This window comes from Gigantopelta aegis, chromosome 15 (genome assembly GCF_016097555.1).
Source record: "Gigantopelta aegis isolate Gae_Host chromosome 15, Gae_host_genome, whole genome shotgun sequence".
Classification (NCBI taxonomy): Eukaryota; Metazoa; Mollusca; class Gastropoda; order Neomphalida; family Peltospiridae; genus Gigantopelta; species Gigantopelta aegis.
This window is the reverse complement of record NC_054713.1, coordinates 17,598,260-17,620,917: the sequence shown is the minus strand read 5'-3', so window position 1 is coordinate 17,620,917 and position 22,658 is coordinate 17,598,260. Positions and strand designations below refer to the sequence as shown.

General features: G+C 39.5%; 1 protein-coding gene across 2 annotated transcripts in view; it reads left to right on the top strand.

Annotated features, from left to right (window-relative positions):
• The window catches only part of LOC121390256 (paired box protein Pax-7-like), a 44,992-nt gene extending 22,558 nt beyond the window's left edge, over positions 1-22,434 (top strand). For both annotated transcript variants that reach the window (XM_041522038.1, XM_041522039.1), the window contains exons 3-6: positions 17,624-17,965; positions 18,723-18,850; positions 20,475-20,643; positions 22,152-22,434. In XM_041522038.1, the coding sequence (XP_041377972.1) occupies positions 17,624-17,965; positions 18,723-18,850; positions 20,475-20,643; positions 22,152-22,285 (773 nt within the window). In that variant the 3' untranslated portion in view covers positions 22,286-22,434. The remainder of the gene's footprint in view (positions 1-17,623; positions 17,966-18,722; positions 18,851-20,474; positions 20,644-22,151) is intronic.
• The last annotated feature ends 224 nt before the right edge of the window (positions 22,435-22,658 follow it).

The following is a 22,658-nucleotide window of genomic DNA, read 5'->3' as shown; positions in this document are numbered from 1 at the left end:
AGGAAGAGAAAAAAAAGAAACGAAAAACAATAAAAAAACAACAACAAAAAACAAACAAACAAACAATTTGCACAATAATACTATATTTATTATTGAACAAATAGCATACAGAAAGAGAGAGAGAGAGAGAGAGAGAGAGAGAGAGAGAGAGAGAGAGAGAGAGAAGGGGGAGGGAGGGAGGGAGGGTGAGAGAGAAAGAGAGAGGGGGGGGGGAGGATACCATCACATATGCCACTCTTTTCAAGTACTGGCAAAGGATTGTATTTTTATATGTACTTTTTAAAGACAGATCATGGCTTTTGAATTTGTTCTTGGGCTCTCTTTTGCTTCTGATATTTTTGTATATATATATTATTTTTGAATAAAGAACTAAAGAAAGAACACAGCCATATGAAAATATACATTAAAAAAAGTATGCAATAAATTTTAATTCAATACTCAATGAAGATAATAAGACATTTTTCGCCTCTATTACTTTTAATTGAATCAACAGAGCAAACTCAAAATATTTATTATCGATGATTGATGATTTAATTATTTATTAAATTGTCAAATAAAAATATACATAAAATTATACAATAGGCATACAAATATATTGCTACCTAACCTAAATAGGTTTGTTAAACACCTGCAACATTTTAAAAACAATGTTACATGATATAATACTATAGCAAAAAGAAAGAACAATAAAAAAAAATATATCATATTAATGCTACTTGTAATATTTTCTGTTAATATTTCATTAATTTAAAAAAAACCCACCCAACAACACCTAAATGCTCTAACACACAAGTTAGCATTTTGTATATGCTTAACCAGTGTCCGTCTACAATTGCTTATTTGCACTTGATACTAACTCCCATACAACGATCTATTATTCAGCCGATATGCAGGGATCAATGCTAATTTGTCTTCTATGCAGAAATGCCCGCACCATCTTGCCACCTTGTCACCAGATGGCAGGACAATAAGCTAGCACGTACACAGTAAACAATGCCACATATATCGCAGCAAAATAAAGGTACAATACATCTTTGAGGGCGAATAAAATATTTCCTTTATTTGTTATTAATAAACTACAATCACACCTGCACTTGTATGAATGGGGGGCGGGGCGTAGCCCAGTGGTAAAGCGGTCGCTTGATGCGCGGTCGGTCTAGGATCGATCCCCGTCGGTGGACCCATTGGGCTATTTCTCGTTCCAGCCAGTGCTCCACATCTGGTGTAACAAAGGTCGTGGTATGTACTGTCCTGTCTGTGGGATGGTGCATATAAAAGATCCCTTGCTGCTAATCGAAAAAGAGTAGCCCATGAAGTGACGACAGCGGGTTTCGTCTCTTAATATCTGTTTGGTCCATAACCATATGTCCGACGCCATATAACCGTAAATAAAATGTGTTGAGTGCGTCGTTAAATAAAACATTTCCTTCCTTGTATCAATGTTGTCCCATATTTAAACTCGCTCGCCATACTATTTCGCGAAACCATGGTTCCTATTGATAGTCCGATTCCATCAAGCAGACGTGAAGTCGAATCGACCGGCCTCGGTGGCGTCGTGGTTAGGCCATCGGTCTACAGGCTGATAGGTATGGGGTTCGGATCCCAGTCCAGCCATGGGATTTATAATCCAGATACCGGCTCCAAACCCTGAGTGAGTGCTCCGCAAGGCTCAATGGGTAGGTGTAAACCACTTGCACCGACCTGTGATCCATAACTGGTCCAACAAAGGCCATGGTTTGTGCTATCCTGCCTGTGGGAAGTGCAAATAAAAGATCCCTTGCTGCTAATCGGAAAGAGTAGCCCATGTAGTGGCGACAGCGGGTTTCCTCTCAAAAATCTGTGTGGTCCTTAACCATATGTCCGACGCCATATAACCGTAAATGAAATGTGTTGAGTGCGTCGTTAAATAAAACATTTCCTTCCTTACGCTCGCTTGTTCCATGTTTTAACTCGCTCGCCATACAAATTAGCGAAACCATGGTTCCTATTGATAGTCTGATTCCACCAAGCAGACGTGAAGTCGAATCGGTGGGCAAACCAATGGGAATTTCTACGTTCTTGGTACGAAAACTATGAAAGGGCGAGACGTAGCCCACTGGTAAAGCGGGCACCTGATGCGCTGTCGTTTTAGGTTCGATGCTTGTAGGTGGGCCCATTGGGCTATGTTTCGTTCCAGCCAGTGCACAACGACTGGTATATCAAAGTCCGTGGTATGTACTATCCTGTCTGTGGGATAGTGTATATAAAATATCCCTTGCTACTAATGGAATGGAAACAATGTAGCGGGTTTCCTCTCTAAGACCATATATCAAAATTACCAAATCTTTGACATCCAATAGCCTATTAATAATAAATCAATGTGCTCTAGTGGTGTCGTTAAACAAAACAAACTTTAACTTTGGTTCTAAAACTATGAAAACCCCTCTGTGCTTCCCAAAACGATCTCTCTGTGCGTGTATATCTCCGACTGTGTCTGTTTCTCTCTGTTATGGTGGAGCCGTAGGAATCGGGGTGGGGATGAGGTGGGCGCTCGTCCATGTGGAAGGGGACACATTTTTTGGTGATATTAATTAATATAATTTATATATCACAAAAAAGGTAAAAGTTTTGGACCTCAAATGCTCCTCCCCCCTCCCCACCAGGATTCTCCCACACTATCATGATTTTATTTATACCCCAAAAACAAGGCTGAGACGGGATTTAGCTCAGTCAGTTGAGTGTTCGCTTGAGGTGCTTGCGTCGCAGGATCGAACCACCTCGGTGGATCATTCAACTGATTGGGTTTTTTCTCGTTCCAACCAGTGCACCACAGCTGGACAAAGGCCGTGGTATGTGCTTTTCCTGTCAGCTGGACATTGCATAAATAACATCCCTTGCTGCACTGGGAAAAATGTAGCTGGTTTCCTCTGATGACTACAAGTCAGAATTACCACGTTTGACATCAAATAGCCGATTATTAATTAATCAATGTGCTCTAGTGGTGTCATTAAACCAAACAAACAAAAATGCAAGGCTTCAACTAAATAATTTATTAGTTGGCAATTTTGGGCATGCCTACAACAATTTTAAACCAGTAATTTTTGTAAGAGATAAACACAAACTTAAAAACCAAACATTATCCTTTCAACCGACAGCAATCATTTTTATCCAGTGGGGGAAAAAAGCCCTTGACCTACAGCAATAATTCATATCGCAGCTACGATAATGTCTGTCGGTACCGCCGTTAATTTCGAGCCCTGCGACAGTGTATTCATCCGCTGAGACTACAGAGTATACACATTGTAAATACACAATATATGAAGTGAAATGGTGAACAGTCTCCAACGTGTTCCTCACTGGATTATTCACTGCATCGTCAGTCTGCTTAAAGAGTTAATTATTTGTGTTGTTGTGGAATAAACGAGTACACTAACTTAAAATATCAGAAAAAACCCAGTACATTAAGGTTTAATATAGTGTTCCATTTTTGTGGTCACTTTATCCAGGCGTGTGAGAAGGAATTTGTACAGGAGAGGGTCTATATTGCGGCGAGCTTCACTGGAAAATATATTGAAAAAAAAAACAGAGAAGAAAATTTGCTTGATCCAGAGGGGTTTCGACCCCCAAAATCCCCCCTTCATACGCGCCTGCTATTCTTAAACCCTCCCCTTCGTACGCGCCTGCTATTCTTAAAACCTCCCCTTCATACGCGCCTGCTATTCTTAAAACCTCCCCTTCATACGCGCCTGCTATTCTTAAAACATCCCCCTTCAGACGCGTCTGCTATTCTTAAAACCTCCACCTTCATACGCGCCTTCTATTTGTTTTCAAATTCTTTGTTTTCTTATTCACATTATCCATGTTGTTATTGTTTATTTTTATTTGATTCCTTTTTACATTGTTTGTTTTCGTATTACTTTTCTTCTCATCATTTCTTATGATAAATTTCACATTGTTTGTTTTCTTACTGTTGGTATCCCCGTTATATTCACGGCTCCAAAAAAAAAAAATATATATATATATATATACATTAAGGTTCAGTACATCGCTAAGCTTCTGGGTTTTTTGGTTCGTAAATTAGGATACATGATTTAAGTTTAATACATCGCTCCGCTTCTGGTTATTTTTGGTTCGTAAATTAGGATACATTGTTTAGGTTTAATACATCGCTCCGCTTCTGGTTATTTTTGGTTCGTAAATTAGGATACATGATTTAACTTTAATACATCGCTCCGCTTCTGGTTATTTTTGGTTCGTAAATTAGGATACATGATTTAAGTTTAATACATCGCTCCGCTTCTGGTTATTTTTGTTTCGTAAATTAGGATACATTATTTAAGTTTAATACATCGCTCCGCTTCTGGTTATTTTTGGTTCGTAAATTAGGAATCGAGGACCAAAGACCAGTCCACTCCTTGTCCTTCTAGGCGCGTAAGGACGGCAACAGGACGAGATGCTATTGCTTCGTTTCAAATTCTTTGTTTTCTCTTTCTTCGGAAACGATTTCTTTTCTGACGCGGTGTTCACTTTCACGTTGTCTCTGTTGTTATTGTTCCCATTGTTCGTGTTCAGTACATATGATGCCATTAACTGCATGTCCGTTTCCTTGTTTCTCTGTTTTTCTTTGTTTCTCTGAATGTTTTTCTTTGTCTTCGTTTTCATGTTGTTTCTTTTCATATTGTTTCTCCTAATTCTGTTTCTTTTTATATTGTGTCTTTTAATATTGTTTTTCACACTTGCCTTGGATCCGCTTTGCACGATGTCTCTTAATGTCTTGTGCTTATTTTTGCTTGTGCGAAGCATATGGACAGAGTGAAATAATTTAAGCAAGGTCGTGTTGAAATCCGTAACCGTTTTCAGAAACGGTGTGATAACATTACCGTTAAAGGAGAGGTAAGTCATTATGCATAGTGGCTTCTGTTGCTCCACAAACATTTCCGATTTCATTTCTCCTTGAAATGGCGAAGATGCGACAAACATTTATGATGGAATCTTCGTCCAAAACAACTCAAAATCCTTAGAAAGTCGGTCTGCTGAAAGACATGTTGACAAAGCTAATATATTATGCATCAAAATTTTACTTTGCTCTGAAACAATGAGCTGACGTTTTGACAAAAGTCACTATGACGTCATAGCTGGGAGGGCGGGATGTAGCCCAGTGGTACAGCGCTCGCCCATCAGTGGGCCCATTGGGCTATTTCTCGTTCCAGCCAGTGCACCACGACAGGCATATCAAAGGCCGTGGTATGTACTACCCTGTCTGTGGGATGGTGTATATAAAAGACCCCTTGCTGCTAATCGAAAATAGTATCTTATGAAGAGGCGACAGCGGGTTTCCTCTCTCAATATTTGTGTGGTCCTTAGCCATATGACTGACGCCATATAACCGTAAATAAAATGTGTTGAGTGCGTCGTTAAATAAAAAAAAAAATTCTTTCATAGATGGGTGATTTTTATCGTGTGTTCGTGTATGACGTCGCATTTCATTCATTTCATTTCAACTTATCTTCGTGCTTATATCCAATTAAGGTTCAAGCACGTTGTCCTGGGCACACACCTCAGTTATCTGGTTAGTTGTTAGATGGGTAGTGGTTAGTGGTTAGTGAGAGAGAAGAGGGTGTAGTGGTCTTACACCTACCCATTGACTCGTTAAAACTCGCTCTGGGTTGGAGCCGGTATCGGGCTGCGAACCCTGTACATACCAGCCTGTAGTCCGATGGCTTAACCACGACACCACCGAGGTCGCAATAGCCACGGCCTTTTATTTTATGGTATACAGTTAGCGCCCTAAGAGTTCGCTTGTTGGTTTTGCACAGAACCTCTTTTGAAGGCTAATATTATTATTTGCAATAGGAAGTAAATTCTTAAGCTTAGCGATAGCCAAGGAGTTATTTAAAAAAATTTTTTACAATTGGTTTGTCATCAGCAGTGCAAACGGTTTAGCTGTAATAAGGCTTGGTATTCATACACCGGGTTTTCATTGTGACAAAAGTGGGTCGTGATCATTTTGGGTAATTTTCAAACAAGCTGATTTTGTGAAAATATAGAACAGCTTTGTTCAAATGAGGGTTTTCGTAAGGTTTAATGAGCAATGTTTCCATAAATATATGTGTGATGTCCGCCAACTCCCGCTTTAGTTTGTATGGGTGTGAACATTGTCAAAAATGCATTCAAAATCATGCAGTTTGGACACATTATGTTAAAAGTAACACAAACATTTAACTAAAAATATTTTAGATAAGTTCTCTTTATAATTATGACTCTTTTTAGTAATTTGAGACTAAAAATACCTGTATCTTTCTTTATTTTTAAACCATAGATGGTAATTTAGAATGCCAGGGGCTGGCATAAATCTCAGCTGAAGATTCACAAATAACTGTGGTCTTCTATCTATGTAAACATCCTTTAGAATTCACACAGTTTTAAGTTAAGTTTGTTTTGTTTAACCACACCACTAAAGCACATTGATTTATATAATCATCATCATTTGGTAATTTCGACACATAGTCTTAGAGAGGAAACCCGCTACATTTGTTTTTCATTAGTAGCAAGGGATCTTTAATATGCACCATCCCTCATAGAGGATATCACATGCCACGACATTTGATATACCAGTCATGTTGTACTGGCCCACCGACAGGAATGGATCCCAGATCGACAGCGCATCAAGCGAGCGCTTTACCACTGGGTTACGTTCCGTCCCTTTTGGGCAGTTTTACTACGGCGGTAAAGTGCCGTTGCAAACTAATTTTATCACGGCATTGTGACGGCAAATAAAAAGCGCTACACCCCTGTCAAAATAATGTTGAGTTTCATGTTTAACAGTTGGAAATTTTAGTTAATAATTGTTTATCATGACACTGTGACGGCAATAAAAAAGCGCACACTGCAAACAGATGTCTACTGACCTTCACCCCTGTCAAAATAATTTTGAGTTCTATACTCAACAGCGGGACATTTTAATAAATAAAAATCCCACCCGCCTGCATTATATAATACATTAATCGATGTACTCTAGTGGTGTAAATTTCAGGCAAATGTATTTTAAACTGACTTTGAAACATTTTATTCAGTACAATTGACAGCATTAATGTACTGTACAATGAATATTCACAATGGCAATCTAATGACAACAGTTCTTGTAATTCCAGTGGCAGATCCAAAAAATCCATTTAGGGGGCCCCCAATGACATGAGGTGGAATGCCAAGGGAACTTTAGGGGAGGTTTGGAGAGGATCGTAGAAAAAAAGAAAATTAATATATAATAAAATTATAACTATCGCAAAATTTCGTGGGGGCCCGGGCCCCTGAACCGCCTCTAAATTCCTTTACCATTCGCTACTTTAAACATCTTTAAAAATCACATCACTGTACATACTTGATTTATTTTATAATTGACCATTCGTTTGAAAGCTACGGAATATGTAACAACTGAAACATGTTCGCTTTATAGTAGCAACATTTGTTAACACGTTTTATTACCAGGGCAGCTTTCTGCCGATGCAACGCGGCTTTCTGCCCATACAATCCAACGAGTCTTGATTCGAATAGATTAATGGGACTTGGGAAGCGGCTGTCGAGTTCTCTATAGGTCTCGACAAACGCCGAGGTTTATCAATAGAGATTAATACACACGTTTGTACACCTGGTAACTTTACAAGATTACTTCTATGGTTAAAGTGATGTATTGTACAGTATGCATATTTAAACCACATCTACACTGTGGTTTGTCGTATATAGATCACCCTGCCCCGGAATTGGTCACTGGCGAAGTCAGAGGCTAAGTCCAGGGTGGGCGTGCCTGAACCTTTATTGGATATGGGCACGTTAATAGAGTTCCAGTTCTAGTTCCCAGTATATAGATCGTAGAATGTTGTAAACTATGTAGTGTTTCTCATAAACATTACATTGCTTTAATTTTCTCTCGCAAACATTGTAGTTTCTCTTGTAAACATTGTAGTTTCTCTTGTAAACATTTGTAGTTTCTCTTGTAAACATTTCATTGCAGTTTCTCTTGTATACATTACATTGCTGTTTTTCTTGTAAACATTATTTTGTCTCTTGTAAACATTATTTTGTCTCTTTCAAACAGTGTGGTTTTTCACATAAACAATAATGAATACAATGTCTTTCTCTTGAAAGCATAGTAGTTTCTCTCGAAAATATTAGTTTTTCTCGAAAACATAACAATTTCTCATACATATTTTACATTTGTTTGCAAACATTGTAGTTTTTCTGACAAACGTTGTTGTTTTTCTTGTCAGCATTGTAGTTTCTCTTGAAAATATTGTAATTTCTGTCACAAATACTGTATTTTTTCTCGCAAGCATTATAATTTCTCTTGCAAACATTAACTATAATTTATCTCGCAAACATTGTAGTTTTTATAAACATTGTACTTTCCCTAAACATTGCACTTATACTTTCTATCTATAAACATTGTACTTTCTATAAACATTGTACTTTCTATAAACAGTCTACTTTCTATAAACATTGTACTTTCTCTCGTAAACGTTGTAGTTACCGTCGCAAAAACCTTCTTTTTTTTCCTCTTTTTTTTTTTTTAGCAAAACCTTTTTTTTTTTCTCGACAACATAGTAACTTCTGTCGCAAATATTACTTTTCTCGCAATATAGTAGTTACTCTTGTAAACATTATAGTTTATCTCTTGTAGTTTCTGGTGTAAAGTGTAGTTTCTTGTATAACAGATTTTTAAAGTTTCTCAGTGGGTTTTTTGGGGTGTGGGGGTGGGGGGGGGGGGGGGGGGGTGGGGGTGGAATCTAAAAAGTCACATGGAGCTCATTGTTTATTGTCAACATGCATATCGTAATGGGATTTATTGGGTAGTTTAATTTATTATTATTAATGTTTTGGTATTTTGTATTTATTTATTTATATTTTCTTCTCTGTTTTTTTTTCTTTGGAGAGTTCGTGTGGGGGTGGGGTTGGTGTTTATTAATTTATTCTAATATAGACTCGCTTTTCTTCAGAAAGGGACGGTACGTAGCCCAGTGGTACAGCGCTCGCTTGATGCGCGGTCGGTCTGGGATCGATCCACGTCGGTGGGCCAATTGGGCTATTTCTCGTTTCTCGTGCACCACGACTGGTATATCAAGGTCGTGGTATGTGCTATCCTGTCTGTGGGATGGTGCATATAAAAGATCCCTTGCTGCTAATCGAAAAGAGTAGCCCATGAAGTGGCGACAGCGGGTTTCCTCTATCAGTATATGTGTAGTCCTTAACCATATGTCCGATGCCATATAACCGTAAATAAAATGTGTTGAGTGCGTCATTAAATGAAAAAAGATATTCTTCCTTCCGTTTCTTCTGAAAGTGATCATAGGTTTCTTTAGTATAGATCGAATATCTAGTAAAACTCATGATTTTATTATATAATTTGGTTTATATATATATATATATATATATATTTGTGTAGATCGTAGTTTTTAATATAGATCATAAGATTTGGACTGATCATTGTTTATCGTACAGATGACAGTTCCGTGTATAGATGATATTTGTCGTATAGATGCCAGTTTACAAATCAGTTTCTCATTTAGGGTGTATACTACCAATTCAAATCCCATAGACGACAATAGTAACATGTGTGGATAAAACTCCTACCTGCAGCGTAGCAATCGACATAAACACCACGGGTATATTATACTACCACCCCTCACCCTTAAAGTGAATCAGAATTTGTTTGTGTGTGAAGCTGCTCATTTCAGAGATAACGGATAGTGTCTATGACTACCCTAGTTCCGCACAAAATTTGAGTACCGTACGTTTTTTTATTGGTAACCCATACATGTTTCAAGGCTATTTGACACAGTGGTACTAGATGAAATAAAATTGTATACATGTTTTGACCAGATGAAGCTGTTTTTTTGTACAACCAACACACTCGCACTTATCACCAATCACAGGACTTGTGGTGTTAACGTCTCTATCAAAAGTTCGGTACACCTCGAACTTTGACCCAGCAGGAAGTTATTTGGTTTAGTATAACCTACAGGTCGTGCTTTCTAGACAACTGTTTATATAAACCGTGATTTCGTGTAATGATAGTAGCTTGTATAAATACAATTTTTTTTCGTGTATTAGCACCATCCCCGTCCACGTCACAAACAACACTGTTATTGCAGCTGTCATCATCACAACCACAGTGACCAAGACCACAACCACAATTACCATTACCAAAAGCATTAACTGCAAAACCACCAGTGTAACAAAGTATTGCTACTTCTGCTAGTAATATAACTTCTGCTGCGGTTGTTAAAACTGTTATAGTATTATTACTACTACTGCTGCTGCTGCTGCTACTACTACTACTACTACTACTACTACTACTACTACTACTACTACTACTACTACTACTACTACTACTACTACTACTACTACTACTACTACTACTACTACTACCACCAACACCACCACCACCACCACCACTACGTGTACTGCAACTACTACTGCTGCCGGTGCCGGATTTAGACATTGGGGGGCCCGGGGCACTTTAGGTTGGGGGGCCCGGGGCACTTTAGGTTCGGGGGCCCCTCAACATAGAAATTAAATTACATGACAAATAAATAAAAATGAACTAATTTTATTATTATTACATTTTTTATAAAGGAAGTCTTTAGTCTGATGGGGGGGGGGGGAGGGGGGGGGGCCTCTGGCAAGGGGGGCCCGGAGGGAGGCGGGGAAATTGCCCCCTTATAAATCCGGCACTGATTGCTGCTGATTCTGCTACTTCACAAACCACACCACCCACTACTTACATCTCCATTACCAACTAACTATCGCTATTGCTGGTTCTACAAACCCAGAGCTCGCCGTTTAAGGGGAGCTGTTGCTCTCGCTCCCCATCACTCCCTTAGGATAGTAATTTTAGCTCCCTTAAAGGGACATACCCTAGTTTTTAAACACTAAGACATTTTTTTGACTGGTAGAGCCTTTTTTGATAACAGAAATCATACTTTACTTACATTTTATTGTTTAGATTATCCATTTCCTGATGTTTTTAATATCACAAAATATATTTCTCATATATTTTTAAAACGCACGTGCGTCTGAGAGGTAGCAGTTTTGGAGTCGAGGTTTAGTCTATTTTTAGAGGGAATTTCAGCATTTCAAAGTTACAGGCTCATGTTTCATTCAATTGTCACTTTATCCAAATGTGTTACAGGTTTGTAGATTAACTAAACTTGGTGTTAATTTTCATGGGTTGAAACTAGGGTATGTTCCTTTAACATGTAAATTTATACCGTATAAATATGGTGGTATCATAATCTATCAGAATCTATCTTAGCAGAGCAGTCAATCACTCACCTTATTTTTTTTTTTTTATGTTCATGGGAAGGTCTACAAATCGCCATACCACTACAGTGAGATTTGATTAACAATGGCCTATTGCATTAAGCAGCAGTTAAACCACCAAAGGAGCGTTCATTGCTGTAAAGTCAGCATGACGCTTGCCATATAAATTTTCCACGGGATCGTTTTTTCACAGCTGCATTACTCTGGGTCGCGCATTAAACCGCGACATGAATACAACGTCAACCTTCTGTCGATATGCAAGCGTCCTCTACACACACACCCACACAAACACCCCCCCCCCCCCCACACACACACACAAAGAAACACACACACACACACACACACAAACACACACACGCACCCACACCCACCCACCCACATACACCCCCCCCCACACACACATACACACACACAAACACACACACACGCACGCACACACACAACAAACACACACAACAAACACACACACACAAACACACACACACACACACAAACACACACACACACAAACACACACACACCTTCTAACCCTTCTTCGTATCACATGTACGACGTCAACCTTCTGTCGATATGCGTCCTCTCTCCCCTCCCCCACCCTTCTTCGTCGATACGCGTCCTCTCTCCCCACCCCACCCTTTTTCGTCGATATGCGTCCTCTCTCCCCTCCCCCACCCTTCTTCGTCGATACGCGTCCTCTCTCCCCACCCCACCCTTTTTCGTCGATATGCGTCCTCTCTCCCCTCCCCCACCCTTCTTCGTCGATACGCGCCCTCTCTCCCCACCCCACCCTTTTTCGTCGATATGCGTCCTCTCTCCCCTCCCCCACCCTTCTTCGTCGATATGCGTCCTCTCTCTCCTCCCCCACCCTTTTTCGTCGATATGCGTCCTCTTTCCCCCCCCCCCACCCTTCTACGTCGATATGCTCTCTCCCCCTCCCCCACCCTCTACGTCGATATGCCCCTTTTTTCCCCCCCCCACCCTTCTTAGTCGATATGCGTTCTCTCTCACCTCCCCCACCCTTCTTCGTCGATATGCGTCCTCTCTCCCCCTCCCCCATACTTCTACGTCGATATGCATCCTCATTTCACCCTTCCTGCACTGCTTATAGGAGAACTGCCACTCTCCCAAGACTGGCTTGATAGCATGGTGCTTGTTCGCAACCGCACCGTCCCAATCATGTTGCCAAATCCAAAAGATAAATTGGTTGATACTATGTTTAAAATCATTATAAGGCACACCAACCCTGGCATGAAGCAAATCCACAGCAGACTTGGCAGCTGTATCTGCCTTTACATTACCCCCTGATGCCAACACGGCTGGGCACCCATCAAAATACAATATCTTTATTGGCAATGGCTAAAAAGACACACTTTCGTATCACCATCCCAATTAAGGAATGGTCCAGCTTCTCGTTTCCTAAAGCTTGGAGACACGAAAGTGAATCTGTGAAAATAATAAATTTGTACGACGTCAACCTTCTGTCGATATGCGTCCTCTCTCCCCTCCCCCACCTTTTTTCGTCGCACCTGTACGACATCAACCTTCTGTCGATATGTGCCTTCCCCCCCCCCCCCCCCCCCCACACTCTTCTCCGTCGCACCTATATGATATGATATCATAAACCTCGATTGACCATAGAAGGCTTCTTTTAATTAGGCTAAAGTTACACCAACATACGTTGTAGGAGTACAAGAAAATGTTGTTACATGTAATCCGACTTCTATAATAATTATTGAGACGAGTCAGGCGCGAATTTAAATGCATCACTTTTTTCTTTCTTTCTTCCTTTTTATTTTTTTATTTTTTTTATTTTTTTACATGGACAATGTATGGAAATTTCCATAATTAATGCTCTACGATTACAATTAATGCGGTATGTGGTGCGATGTAAGCCTTTTTGGGTTCATTCAAGGCAAAAAATTAGGCTTAACGTCTTTCCGCTGGATTTTGACTTTAGGATTCATTTGGAATTGAGAAGTCATTGTGAATGCATTATCAACCATGACACAAATCTACGCGGTTGGACAACAGCGCCGCGGGAGTTCTCGCGAGATCTTTTAAAATCTCGCGCAGCACGTGACATTAAATTTCTCATAATAAATTTGTCATTTTTCTCGTCCGCCGGACCGTGGCGGAAACGTGAAAACCGCTAACGATGCTCGCAAGCAACTGAGACTAATGCAGAATTTTCCGATCTGATTCTACTCAGAAAAAGACGTCGAGGCCGCTGTCTTCCCGCCAGGGGTCGCCTTTGATGCCTATCTCCCGTCGCTTCGTGACACTTTGAATTTGAACCGCCGATTGAAAACTCCGAGGCGTGTTTTTAAATGTATATGCCAACGCCGCGACAGGAGGTTGGCTATAAAACATGCTTCAATATATACTGCCGTGAATCGAGTAGAATGGATCGGCATCCAAATTTATTTCGATTGTCAAATCTGCCCTCTTGGTTTGACCCGTAATGAATAAATTACCGGGGAAACTTTTGACTGAGCGCGCTTTGATTTCTGTTTCAATTCCACCCCGAAATTAAATTAATTTAAGATGATTTTAGTGAATAAAAGTTTGCCAATTACAACTCGGCTGAAGCCAGCGGTGTCGCGAAGCAGAAACTGTAAGACCCGTGACATCTTAATATAACCAGAGACACCTTGACTCGTGGCCGTTAAAAAAGTGAGAGCATTCAAATATCATAAGCCGGTTTCGGTTTTTCAGACACTGTCAAAAAGTTGTGAAAAAAGAAAAAAGCTCATAAAATGATTGATTAGTAGAAGGTGAATGTGATATGATATAATTTTTTTTTTTTTAAATGTGAACACTAGATTGAAAATATCAGTCACGTGGTTGTAATGTAATTTAGCTTAAAGATTGAGGTAACCGGATGTGTGTGTGTGTGTGTGTAATCCGGCGCCCGGAGTATGGAAGAGCAAATCGAATGCACTCTCTTTGCTCGTGCAGGAGACTGCAGGGCGCAGGTCACTGACTTTTTAACACTCGCTGTCAGGACCGTGGATCGTAGGATTAACCCGATTTCTCTCCCCACAGCCCAGTGGTGTAGCGAGGGGGGAGCCACGGGGGCCATGCTACCTCCATAATTTTTTTAAACTGTATTAATTTTAAAAAAATCATACATACATACGTAAATACATACATACATACATAGGCCTACACCAAAAGTGGGTTACCCCCCCCCCCCCCCCTCCCCTATAAAATCCTGGCTACCTCTGTGCCACAGCCATACCTAGTAGGGGAGGGGGCCTAGGGAGAGAAAGACAGACAGACAGATTATTTATTAAAGTCTGATCTCGGATGTAAAACGTACACTATCATTAAATACAATTAAATCTAAAATAGCACTGAATGAATGACTGAATGTTTAACGACACCCCAGCACAAGAAACAAAACAAAAACCCATCGGCTATTGTGTATCAAACTAAGTTATGAATAACACATGTAATATATAGTAATTTAATAGAACATCTACTTCGCGCAGTATCACAGAGAATTAATAAACTATAATACAGCTGATAGGAAACTAATCACATGTATACAATTGTTATCAAGCTATGTTGCGTGCTGGTGTATGTGCGTGTATGCTTTTTAATGTTAGAACTTGTGCTCTCTCTCTCTCTCTCTCTCTCTCTCTCTCTCTCTCTCTCTCTCTCTCTCTCTCTCTCTCTCTCTCTCTCTCTCTCTCTCTCTCTCTCTCTCTCTCTCTCTCTCCTCTCTCTCCTCTCTCTTCTCTCTCCTCTCTCTCTCCTCCTCAAAAGAACCCCTTCTCTCCCTCTCTCTCTCTCTCTCTCTCTCTCTCTCTGTGTGTGTGTGTGAAATTTTTTAAACAGTCAATCTGAACATATATATATATAATCTTATTTATGTTCAACATTATCTGTAAGATAATGATTCATGGCCCCATCACTGACACTATCGACATTTCTGGGCCAATAGGAAAATGAAATGAAATGATGATTAACATAAATATAAAAATCCAAGAGATAAATTAAAACACAGTGTAAAGATCTGTGGAAGAAATACAAATATCAGAAATAGTAAAGTAAAAAGTAAAGTTTGTTTTATTTAACGACTGCGCTAGAGCACATTGATTTTTTTATCTTATCATCGGCTATTGGACGTCAAACATATGGTCATTCTGACACTGTTTTTAGAGGAAACCCGCTGTCGCCACATAGGCTACTCTTTTTACGACAGGCAGCAAGGGATCTTTTATTTGCGCTTCCCACAGGCAGGATAGCACAAACCAAGGCCTTTGTTGAACCAGTTATGAATCACTGGTCGGTGCAAGTGGTTTACACCTACCCATTGAGCCTTGCGGAGCACTCACTCAGGGTTTGGAGTCGGTATCTCGATTAAAAATCCCATGCCTCGACTGGGATCTGAACCCAGTACCTAACAGCCTGTAGACCGATGGCCTGCCAGGACGCCACCGAGGCCGGTATCAGAAATAGGTGCAATTAAACTTTAGAATAAAATTCAGTAACTCGAAGAAATTTCAAAACTAGTCAAATGATTTCATCAAAAAAAAAGCAAAGAAAAACATTGCGCCACTTCATTTTGACTTTTGAGAGTCTACCCATATAAAATAATCGGCTATAAAATATATAAATATTACAATAAAACACATTTAAATCGTTGAAAACTAACTAAAATACACTATTAACTCCACTTCAATTAAACAAAAAATCTATATAGATATTTCAAAAGATTTATCTTAATAAAACAGCTTAAAAACAGTTAATTATAGTAGACATAGTTACAGTAGGCCTATTATACACTATGAACATCAAACATAATTCAGTTAACCTATAAAACACAGGGTCGTAGCTAGGATTTTTTGTTTGGGGTGGGGGGCAACTGAGTAGTTAATAGTCTAAAACTCCGTAAACGGTTAAGAAGAGAATTTTCTTTAAGTTTCTATAATGTTTTTCGGATTTTTTTCGGGGGGTGGGGGCGGGCAAGGGGGTTAGCTACGGCCCTGAAACATGATGACGTTTTGTAACATTAATTTGTCTTGACACTTAATCTGTTCAAAGAATAGCAGATTTTCCAAAGTGAAAAAGACCCTGTAACATTTTATTCGGAGCATAATATAGAAGAAAAATAAATGTTACACACACCCCCCCCCCCCCCCCCCCCCCCCCCTTATGTTTTGGTCGGTAACCAAATTTAAGACAACACTTAAAATAATTATATGATATACGGTATAATAACGCATATTAAAAAATAAATAAACTGAAATGACTCATTCATCTGGGTTTTTGTTTGTTTGTTTGTTGTTTGTTGTTTAGTTTTTTTTTTTGTTTTTTTTTTGACAATTTAGTGTTTCAACACAATGTCATATTTTCCGCAATCGGTAAGCAAGATGGTAATGCGACTTCTATTACCCTTTAAGCTAATAGACGATAGAATGGTGTCGCATTAATATATACATGTATCTCAATTAAATCGCTATCTCTACACAATACAGTGTCCAAGAGATGTTTCAAGAACATTATTATTACGTGCATTCATGGATAACTGAAAACAGTTTTTAAAATTTCAACCACAAAATGCCGGGTTTTTATTAACACTGTAGTCTTTGTGCTATAAATCAATAGAATAAGGAGGGATGGATGTAAGACAGTGGTAAGGTGCTTGCGTGATGCGCGATCGGTCTAGGATCAATCCCTATCGCTGGGCCCATTTGGCCATTTGTCGTTCCAGCCAGTTCACCGCGACAGGTATATGAGAGACCGTGATATGTTCTATCCTGTCTGTGGGATGGTGCATATAATAGATCCCTTGCTATAATGTATCGGGTTTCCTCTTTATGACTATAATATATGTTATTTTACCAAATGTTTGACATCCAGTAGCCGATGATTAATAAATCATTGTGCTCTAGTGGTTTCGTTAAACAAAAATAAATTCTTTGACAATAGAATAATCTTCGTTCCAGCCTGTGGTATGTTCCATCATGTCTGTGGGATGGTGCATACAAATGAACCCTTGTTACTAATGATAAAAATGTAGCGGGTTTCCTCTCTAAGACTGTAATATATATGTGAAATTACCAAATGTATGACATCCAATAGCCGATGATTAATAAATCAACATGTTCTAGTGGTATCGTTAATCAAAACAAACTTTAACTTTTCCTCTCAGACTATAAATATGTCAAATTACAAAATGTTTGACATCCAGTAGCTGATTATTAATAAATCAACATGCTCTAGTGGTATCGTTAAACAAAAAATAAACTTTAACAATAGAATAATCTTTTTTCCGTTTAATCATTTTTTATTTTTATTTTTTTTATTTTTTTTACAGATGATTCCGATTGCGACTCAGAACCAGGATTACAGCTCAAACGAAAACAGCGGCGCAGTCGGACTACTTTCACCGCGGAGCAATTGGAAGAGCTGGAGCGGGCGTTTGAGAGGACTCACTACCCCGATATCTACACGCGAGAGGAACTAGCTCAACGAACGAAACTGACAGAAGCCAGGGTCCAAGTGTGGTTCAGCAACAGACGGGCGAGATGGAGGAAGCAAGTCGGAACCAATCAGCTCTCAGCTATTAATACGTTTCTGCAAATGCCACAAGCTGTAAATAATGCGCATCCTCAGTACGTACTTCCGGAAACAGGATACCATCTTCCGGCCGCAACAGGTAAAATAGGTCATTACATAGTCATCGCATTGGTATATTGGTATGCGTAATAAATTAGTTCACTTTGTTTGATTTACGAATACTGGTTATATAGAGTGGGTAGCGCCAGCGTAACAATTTCGCCAAATAATTAATAAACTACAATGAGAAGGATATAGATTTAATTCCAGACTCAACAAAATATTTTTCCGTCTAGCTTTGTAATCATTATTCATTCATTCATTCATTCATTCATAATCATGGTGCACATAAAATATCCCTTGTTACTAATGGAAAGGGGTCAGTTTAGGATCGATCCTCGTCGGTGGGCCCATTGGGCCATTTGTCACTCCAACTAGTATACCACAACTGGTATATCAAAGGCCATGGTATGTACTATCCTGTCTGTGATATAGTGCATATAAAAGATCCCTTGCTATTAATGTAGCGGGTTTCCTCTCTAACACTATATGTCAAAATGACCAAATGTTTGGCATTCAGTAGCCGGTGATTAATAAATCAATGTACTCTAGTGATGCCGTTAAACAAAACAAACTTCTTTAACTTTCATAATTATTACTTGAATGTATGGCACCACAACTTCAAAATCCCCCCCCCCCCCCCCCCCCCAATCAAGCCCACAAAGCTGTGTTTGTTTTGCTACTTGTTAGCTGTTTTGAATCAACAAACGTGTTAGATTAGGTGCTTCAGTTAGGTATCTCAAGAAATCACCATAATAACATGTTATATGTCATGAATTTATTTGGTTTACCCACAGAGTCGTTTTGGCACAGAGCACCACTGACGCCATCTTTGCACCAAGCCTTCTCCCACCCACCATCCTTCAAACCTGAAACGACGTCATACAGCAGTCTGATGGATTCCTACTTATCACATTCCGCTCAGGTATGTTCTTAAAATACACATATGACTGACTTAGTTATCATCAGGCAGTACCAGGTCCGTCAGTGTGTGGCACACCCTTATCACTATTGCAAACAAATTGATATTGAGCCTTCTTTGCGTTCTTACCGGACTCGGTGGCGTCATGGTTAGGCCATCGGTCTACAGGCTGGTAGGTACTGGGTTCGGATCCCAGTCGAGGCATGAGATTTTTAATCCAGATACCGACTCCAAATCCTGAATGAGTGCTCCGCAAGGCTCAATGGGTAGGTGTAAACCACTTGCACCGACCAGTGATCCATAACTGGTTCAACAAAGGCCATGGTTTGTGCTATCCTGCCTGTGGGAGGCGCAAATAAAAGATCCCTTGCTGCTAATCGGAAAGAGTAGCCCATGTAGTGGCGACAGCGGGTTTCCTCTCAAAATCTGTGTGGTCCGTAACCATATGTCTGACGCCATATAACCGTAAATAAAATGTGTTGCGTGCATCGTTAAATAAAACATTTCTTTCTTTCTTTTTTTGCGTTCTTAAACAATTTATTTTGTAATTAATAATATTTTTCAATGACGACATTGAAGACGACGGTTTTTTTAGGAATCAATGATCATGTCAACAAATGGCTAATGTACAGCCTTAAGATGAAAACGTTAGCTGCAATGGCATAGTGGTTAGGCCATCGGTTTATTGTTGTAAGGTACTGGGTTTGTATCCATGTATTAAGTTCAACTCTAGACGGGTATACAGCTCAATGAACAAACGGTAGCCCGAGTACTCTTACCGTTAGAGAACAAGACGGTCATTTGGACAGTTATAATGTCCAGATGTCCGTCTTGCTCTCTTACGGTCAGTGTACTCGGGCTAGGTGAACTGGTAGACATCTGTCCTGGACAGACAGCACAGATAGCTGAATGTTCGGTACATCGTTGACGTACATTAATGGGATATAGGCACAAATAAATTGAAAAATATAAACAACTCTCGATGATGACAATGTCCATGATCGGGTTTGTGTGTGTGTGTGTGTGTGTGTGTGATATGTCAAACATCTAAGTCAGAGCAGAGCATTAAGCATGGTCCTGTTTGGTTTTGTTTTAATGCGAACAAAAGAGTTACAGTTACTGCAATCAAAGGTCATATTTCCACAAGGAAGAGTCAAAGATATTTTTTACAAGGCCATGACTACTAATCTACCATAAATAAGCAAAGACAAAGACCCCTTTTTGTTTACAAGGTCGTGACTACTGTCATGAATAAGCAATATCAAAGATTCGTTTTGTTTACAAGGTCGTGACTACTGTCATGAATAAGAATAGTCAAAGATTTCTTTTTGTTTACAAGGTCGTGACTAGTACCATGAATGAGAATAGTCAAAGATTCCTTTTGTTTACAAGGTCGTGACTACTATTATGAATAAGCAGTCAAATATACGTTATGTACAAGGACTGCTACCATGACGTCCTGGCATGACATTGTGCTTTATCTACAGATGAATTGTCACTCTTCAGGATGATAGAAAGCATTGCCACTAGCGGATATATTTACATCATAAAGCTGTAACTCATTCCCGAAACCAACCATCTAAGCCATTCTTTCCACAATTAATTGTGTGTATTTGATTCCTTCCAGGTTCCGTCCTATTCCAACTTGTCATCCAATCAAAACTACAGCACAGCGTGGTCGTCACCTTCCATCAGCTCCTCGTTGCCAAGCATCAACTCCTATCACCATAGCAACTCCAACTACCCATATGACATCACGAAATCCAGTCTAGGCCACTCGTCGTTTGTAACTCCAGGTATGTACGTTTAAGAAAATTGGTCAAATTAAAACTGAAGGTAAAGTCGTTGTTTAGAACGACCATTGGTATACATTATGAACATCACACACCCATTTGCGAATTGCCTACAGGCTGCGACCTCAATTCAATCATCAGGGACTATATATGCAAGATTATCGGTGCTATAAATAGGACAATAATCGTGTTTTCACATATATAAATTTTACATCATTTAAAAATTATACATTTTGTGCAAAGGTATCAATCAGTCAATCAACTAATAAAACAAACAAACGAATGAACGAACGAACGAAACAAACAAACAAACAAACAAAAAAACTACAAAAAAACCCAGTAAATTAATCAATGTTCAAACACGTTTAAATGCTAAGTATTATCAATTAATTAATATTATATAAAAAGCACGGGCGTTGGAATCTTAGAGTTTTCGGGTGCTTCCTATTACACGGGGCACATTAAAGCAATACTTTTCTTAACGGACACGGCGAGTTGCTTCCCTTTATTTAGCAAACTTAATATAGCGCCGAATGTTTTTATGTTGTGGTTGGAATATTTATTTTGTTAATAATGATGCAATTTCTTCAATTGGGATTTAGCTAGTTGGGTAGGTTATACATGTTTGGTTTGTGTGTCCATTTGTTGCACTATTTCGGTTGACAAACGGTTGAAACATGGTGCCACAAGTGCCAATGCCAATGCCAAAATGGTTAAAGTGCACATTCAGAGCAAGCTGTTGTAGCGCACGCTTGTCCTGGGCACAAGAACCGGCCTCGGCCGGTTCCTCTGTCCAGGACAGGAAAGGGAGCACCAGCAGTCCAACCGTAGCCGGTAACAGGCGGGAGGTGGTATGGTGCTATGTAATTTGGAATATCCCATAGGATTAAGCCAAAGAGAAATGGTGCGCATTTTAATGAAGGAAGTCTGGCGCAATTTTGATGGTCGTTCTAATGTGAATGGTAGGGAGCTACGTGTAGGTTTGGATTTTAGTAGGCCGAGAGTAGCTCGTATGCCACAAGTTTTGAATACAAGCTATATATTGGGTATGTGACGCGATCCTGACGTAGGAAGAACCACACTTTCTACGTCCCTCCGGACTAGGGTTCTCCCACTCTTTCATCCAGTACACACCAAACACCCCAAAACTCCAACCACGACCCGAACGCCTGGGCTCAATTTCATTAAACATCGTAAGCCGAGTTTTGCACGTAAACGTAAATCTACGACTAAACAACCATTCTTATTACTATTATAGTTCAACAAATATAGTTTCAAGAACACATATTTCATTTTATTTTGTCTTTTAAATACTCAAACTTCCGTAATGATGTAAGTTTCTGCGTGAAATTGATGCCAAACACATGTAAACGCGTGACCGGTACAACCGCTAGTAGCAGACGTAAATTTACGATGTTTAGTCAAATGGGACCCTGTGTGATAAAGATACATTTGTTTGCATCTCTTCTGAATCAGATGCTGATATTGTTCCTTTTCTTTCCTTTTCACAGGCCAGATGTCGGTAGAAAAATGCTCAACAGACGACACTCTCGCGACGTTACGTATGAAGTCACGTGAACATTCGGCCATGTTGGGACTCATGCAGGAAATGACTCGAACAAACGTGCCATTTCAAGCTGTGTAAAATAGAGACTATTTTCTAAAGAACGAAACGGATAACAAACATTAATAGGGATGGTGCTACTGTAAATAGTTTAAACAATTGTACATCGGTTAAGTCTTTGTGATATTTTTTTTTACACATAATTATATAAAATAAATGAAAATATTAGACGTGTGCTTACAATTTTAGTTCAGAACAGTACTAAAATGCTTTCCATACAGTAACTGTTATTCACAGAAGTACTGTTCATTCATTCATTCCAACTTATTTTCGTGCTTATATCCAATTTAGGTTCAAGCACGATGTCCTGGGCACACACATTGAATAGCTATGTGGGCTGTTTGTCGAGGTTAGTGGTTAGTGTGAGAGGTGTAGTTTTCTTATACCAGCCCAA